Source organism: Seriola lalandi, unplaced genomic scaffold (genome assembly GCF_002814215.2).
Source record: "Seriola lalandi dorsalis isolate HSWRI2012SDOR001 ecotype SW California unplaced genomic scaffold, Sedor1 jcf7180002052044, whole genome shotgun sequence".
Taxonomy (NCBI): Eukaryota; Metazoa; Chordata; class Actinopteri; order Carangiformes; family Carangidae; genus Seriola; species Seriola lalandi.
Window position 1 is genome coordinate 20,074 of NW_019522597.1, and position 6,248 is coordinate 26,321.

A 6,248-nucleotide genomic window follows, 5' to 3' on the forward strand; every position below is an offset into this window, starting at 1 on the left:
GCTGCCCACAGCTGGTCACAGCTGGTGACTCCTGAACAGGTCAAGATTCAAAAATAGAAAATTAGGTGAAGTTGTTTTTATTGCATTTTAATGCTCAGATCTGAATTAACGTTTTAATATTTTTCATTCATGTAATATTCATTTTAATGTGGTCAAAGAAAGCCTGTAAAAGTATATGAAAATGAAAATGCAAATTGGTTTATTGCATTTTTATTTGAGTTTTTACTCAAATAACATATGTGGCATATTGTGGAATTACATCATGGTTTGACTCGAGGCGCCTCAGGCTTCATCACAGACTCCGCAGGTGACATCACAGAGCAGGAAGTGCTGCTTTCTGTTTCAGTACAAGCTTCAGCAGAGAAACAGAAACATTATACAAGAAGAAACAGTCACAGTTTGATCAGTCTCAGGAGAGACTCAGTGAAGGGAAGGAAAAACATTAAGGTATGACATCAGAGATGACCAGGGATCATCAGGTCAGTGATCTGGTTAAACAGCTTCAGAGTCAGAGACTTCTTATGTGTTTGGTTTTAGTTTCAGACTGTCTTGACCCGACCGTTCCGTGTCTTTGGGATCAAACCACATTATCATGATCCGATAGGCTTCCTTCAACAGCAAACACACAGTCAGCAGGTTTCAGGCCCAGACTCCAGGACGGAGTTTCAGAGTTGGACAGAGGTTACTTGAGTTCAGCCGGAGGATCTGAGGCAGTGTGTGTGGCCGTCAGAGAGCAGGTCTGTACAGTGTAGTACAGTATGAAGTACTTACTGTTGAGCATGTCTGCAGTTCATATTTAGAAGATGACATCAGTGTGTCGTCCAATCAGGAGAGCTTCATGTTGGTGTGTGGGTGGAGCAGCTGTCAGTCACATGGTGTCCAGCTGACTCATCCTGACCTTTCACACGTCATCCTGGGATTTATTACAAACTACATTAATGTCTGATATGAGCTGATGACATCAAAGAGTGTGGGAGGAGTCTGTGGTGATGTGTCAGCTGTTCCTGTTGTGGACACACACCTGCTGAAAAGATGATTTGTGGTGACGGAGAGATGGAAGTGTAGCAATCAGACCAACAAGTCAACACTAGAGTTTGGCTGTTCGGTGCACGGAGGACAGATCTGATGACGGATTCACCAAGTCTCTCTCTGAATGACAGAACCGGTTGTTCTGGGTGTTGTAACTAACACCTGTTAACCTCCAGAGCTTTACCTCTGTGTTTCACTATGATTGCTTACCTCCTCCTCAAAGGGAGCGCATCACTAAATCTCTGAGGGATGTAGATAAACCCATAAACAACAATATAACCATCAAATCCAGATGTGTGATGGATCCTTTAACATCAGCAGCTTACCCAAGGTTCACATTCTTAACATCAACCAAACCATAACCAAAGTTACCAACTACAACTGTCACGGCTTGGTAGGTTCAGGAAAAGATGGTGATGTGGGATAAAATAAGTACTTCCTCAACATTAGACGATCTTTGTTGTCATGGTTACAATAACAACAATGAACGGTCATGGATGAGAGAAACAACACGGGAGTGGAACACGGCTCTCCTGTGTCACGTTCATCCATCCTCAGTCTGTCTTTACACCACGTCACCTCCTGTCATCATCACTACCGCCACTAGACGTCACCTAGCAACAAAACCTAACTAACTTAGTACATGTAATAAAGTATTATTACATGTGTTAACAGTCAACCAGCAGCACTGAGCCAAACGCCGGCGTCTCAGCTTCAGTAACAACACTCGGTTTGTTTTCCTTCAGCAACAGACTGAAACTTTGCCAAGAAGTCAAACAAAAACTCTCTTCATCAATCACTCCCCCCGCTGGAAGAGCAGGTCACCGCCACCGTCGCCGTGGTGACAAACTGTTGGGTAGTCTTGGCTGTTTAAAGAAAAGTTCATTGGGAATCCAGACGGAGCGCGGAGCGTTTAAAACAAAGACCGGCAGCTGGTTTTCCCTCCTCAGACTGTGAACAGGGTTTAGATCCGGTCTGAACCTGGTCCAGCTCACAGAGAAACACTGCGCACTTAGTCTTTGCCTTATCTATGATCTTATCATATCAATCGATCAATCATAGATCAATCATAGAGCAATCATTGATCATCTGTAAAATGTCCGGTTTGAGTCTCATTTGTTTTAATAACTGCCTCTGAGGGATCATTAACAAAAGTGTTTCACTGAAGAATTCATGTTAAATCACTTTGATAGATGATAATCACTGTAAATCCTTATTGATCAGGCTTCAGCTGCCGGAGCCAAGGAGTCCTCCTGACTCAGAGCTCGCTTTGCTTTTGTGTTGTAAACTCTGTTCATCAATCATAACCTTTGAAACAGAAAACTTTATCGTAAAGTTTTTCTAATCCTGCAGCAGAACTTCATTTCCCAGCATTCACCTCACAACGTCTGAGGGAAGTCTATGAAAATATGAATCAAGCTCAAGTTCAATCGACTTGCATCTGACCCTGCAAAGAATAAACACTAAACATAGAGAACGGGTGGTGTGTGCAGGTACACTGAAGTTCACAGTATAGATCTATTGATTACTGATCGATAACAATCATTGCAGAGCCGGAGGCGCGTTGTTTTCAGGTTGTCCGTCTCGTTCTCGTGGACACGACGCCTCGACAGAAACTCTTGGTACAAACATTCACTTGGACTCAAGGATGAACTGATTAGATTTAAATGGTCAAAGGTCAAAGGTCAAGGTCAGCGTGACCTCACAAAGGTCTCATTTCACACAGATGGTTGATATGTCGTCTGACTCTGGAAGAACAGGGATGTGACTGGAGCCAGTCTGAGTGCAGGAGGAGCTGATGCTGGTTTTTCATCTGTTCCTCGGTCCGTTCTGTTTCTGTGTGTTTGCAGAGAAAGCCAGAGAATATCTGCACAAGACGGGGCGTTTCATCGTGATCGGAGGAATCATCTCACCGGTGCACGACTCCTACGGAAAACCTGTGAGTACTGATGGAGACATCACAGAGACGACAAAGCTCATTAACCAGGGATTTCCAAAATGTCAGAGTGTTTGTGTGAGCGGTCTGAAATCCCAGATGAGCCGTGTTCAGACAGCAGAGCCTCTGAGCAGCAGCAGAGAACACGCTGCTGCTCAGAGGCTCTGCTGCTGTTTTCCACTCTGCTTCCTGCAGGAATTAATGAAGGTCTTGTCCTACTTTTGCTCTGCCTGCCTCTACAGAAACACACAGCATGAATTATAGATGCAGCAGAGACACAGGATCAGGAGCAGAGCGTCAGCTGCAGCTGATGCTTTATTCACGCTGCAGGTTATACGCATCAGTTATGACCTCGTTAATGTGTCGTCAGTACCTGATACAAGAACCTGACTCATCCACCTGTCGTCACAAGCCAATACATCCTCACTGCTGACTTGTTTAAAGACACCACTGGTGGCGCTATGGAGCAAAGCTTTTAATAGTGGGTCTCTGTTCGTTCTGTTTTTGGTATCATGCACCTTCTCAGAGATGCATATGTATGAGGACACGTGGCAGTTCAGTGTTTTCCTGGGAGGCTGCAGAACCGCATTTCTAGCACCTTCCTTTTTCGCAGCAGCGCCACGGGGCAAACAGGAGTACAAACATGCGTGTGCTCCAGGCCAGCACGTCGTATGGAACAGAACAGGCGCCATTTTAGATCCAGTATCCTGTTCTAGTCTCCTCGTCCCAAATCAATAGGTGCTCTGTACACTCACAGGAAATGATGTCGCAACATATGACGTCGATGGTCACCCACCTGCCGGCTGCTTTGCTCATGTGATTTGGGATTTCGCCGTGTTTGCGTCCCGACTCAGGCGACAGGGAAATTACTTCCAACTTCCGTTACTGTTTTCACAAGATTGAAAACACGTCGGCGGCCCCTCCCCTTCATCCTACATATCCAAGATGGCGACCATCCGGGTACTTGTAGTTCACTGAACCCACTCATCTACTCTACATAGCAAGTGTGAGTATGTATCATGATGATGACGAGTGAGGTCAGGTCAGAGGTCAGAGGTCAGGTGGTGACCGGCAGAATTTAGCGGGAAAGCCGACATGATGAAAACAAACATTGGAGCAGCAAAGAGAAAAACGAAGAAACAAAAGGATTCGGACAAACAGACGTAGTCTCTACTCAGCTAGCTAGCATTAGCATATAGCCTGGAGAGGACCATGCTCGCTAGGGACGTTAGTAAAAATGATTAAACTAATCGATAAGAAACTCAATATAATAAGAGATTTAAGATGTTAGAAATAGATTCAGACCCTAAGAAAGAACGCCTGCAAAAATACAGCTAAAGAGCTCAGGAGTCGCTGACACTGGATACAGGGAACATTTATTAGTTGTTACAGGTCTACGAGTCCTTGAACTGTCACAGGACTGTTGGTGCTTGGCTGATGTGTTGGTTTTGTAGCTGCTGCCTCGGGACGGTGTTGTTGTATCTACAGGTGATATTGACCTTCAGGTTGTGATCGTACGCTGTAGCCTGTCAGTGTAAATCCTGTGTAAGCTACAGGTGTTTACACCAGGTGGGAGCCTCTGCTGAGAACCTGTGACTCATTACAGCCCTCAGCAGGTGATGTTTCAGTCAGGTGGTAAGACTCGGCCACAGGTCCGGACCACTCGCCCTCAAACACCCAGTCTGTCCCTGTGTCTGGTTCCTGCATGAAGCCAGATGTGTGGTAAAGTCCTTCCTAATAAAATAATGTACAAAGGCTGTTTTGAAGTATTTTAAACACATTGTTCACATTGTGCACTGTCAAATCCTCTTACATGGACACAAAGACTGAAAGCAGAGAAGAAGAAGAAGAAGCTGCCCCTCACAGTTACCATGAACATCTGCTCAAACAGCTGGAGCTGAGCAAAGGTCACGTTGTCATTTGTCAGAGCAGGTTCACGTCTGTTGGGGTCAGCAGAGCGTCACAAAGGTCACATGAACACACACACCCTGCACACCTGAGCACACCTCATACATACACAATCCGTGCACCATCTGACTGTTACACACCTTCTTGTTTTCATGTTGTCATAGCAACAACAACAACCTTGTCCACAGCGAAGCGGTGTCCTCGTCCTGTTGGTTTACAGTGATGTGTTCATGTAGCAGGTTAAACCTTCGCTCTGTGGTCTCCAGATGTGCTCATCCACACCGAACATCTGTAGACTGACTGTCCCTCTGTGTCTGCAGGGCCTGGTGTCCAGTAGACATCGTCTCACCATGTGTCAGCTGGCCGTCCAGTCCTCTGACTGGATCAGGTGAGACCACTTACTGGGACTTACTGGGACTTTTCTACTGGAAACGTCTTTCTATTCCCTCACCTTCATGTGTGATACATGAGAAGCATTTCATTATTCCAGATGTTCTAGTTCAGCTGGATAAAGTTAGTGTCACACACTTGTCACGCACCAATCAGGTTTTAACAACATGTCAATCAAAAGCTGACAGATGTTGGAGGTTCATAACACCCAGATTAACTGTTAAACTCTCAATAACTAACAATGTTTCATTTCTGAATTTCACCTTTTGATTTTTTCTTATTTTGTCATGAATATTTAATGTTATTGAGAAAAACTACTTCTCCTGACAGGCTTTTAATGTGAAATATCTACAGGAAGTTACTGATTGAAAACAGTTTTTAACCGTGACCCACGTGTTGTGTGTGCAGCCTGAGTGAGCGTTAACGTGTGGTTGGCGTGTTGCAGGGTGGACCCCTGGGAGTGTTACCAGGACACCTGGCAGACCACCTGCAGCGTGCTGGAGCATCACCGCGACCTGATGAAGGTGTGGACCTTCCTCTCCGTCACAAAACATCCTCACGTTCAGACTTTAACACTCTTTCCAAGAAATTAAATTAAATATCAAAATAAAATACAAAGAAAAAATACACATAAAGAAAGTTGATATGTACGATGGAGTGTAAGTGTCACATGAAGGAAAAAACATCCGAAATTACAAAGTCGTACATTTGGAAATAAAATCATAATATTTCAGGAAAAGTCAAAATATCATGAGAATAAAGTCTCAATTTTACAGTAAAATCCTAATATTACCAGAATAAAGTTGTAATTTTAGGTTGTTCAGAGGGAAACATGGAGCATCGAGTGAAGCTCTACTGTAGGTTTCACTAAAGGAGAAACTGATGAAGATGATGATGAAGATGAAGATGAAGATGATGATGATGATGATGATGATGAAAGATGAGGATGAAGTTGATGAAGATGATGATGATGATGTTGATGATG

General features: G+C 44.2%; 1 protein-coding gene across 1 annotated transcript in view; it reads left to right on the forward strand.

Moving 5' to 3' along the window:
* The first annotated feature begins 1,522 nt into the window (after window positions 1–1,522).
* The window catches only part of nmnat2 (nicotinamide nucleotide adenylyltransferase 2), a 10,181-nt gene continuing 5,455 nt past the window's right edge, over window positions 1,523–6,248 (forward strand). Inside the window, 4 exon segments of the mRNA XM_023399547.1 lie at window positions 1,523–1,586; window positions 2,880–2,968; window positions 5,194–5,261; window positions 5,709–5,920. Of these exon segments, the coding sequence (XP_023255315.1) occupies window positions 1,523–1,586; window positions 2,880–2,968; window positions 5,194–5,261; window positions 5,709–5,920 (433 nt within the window).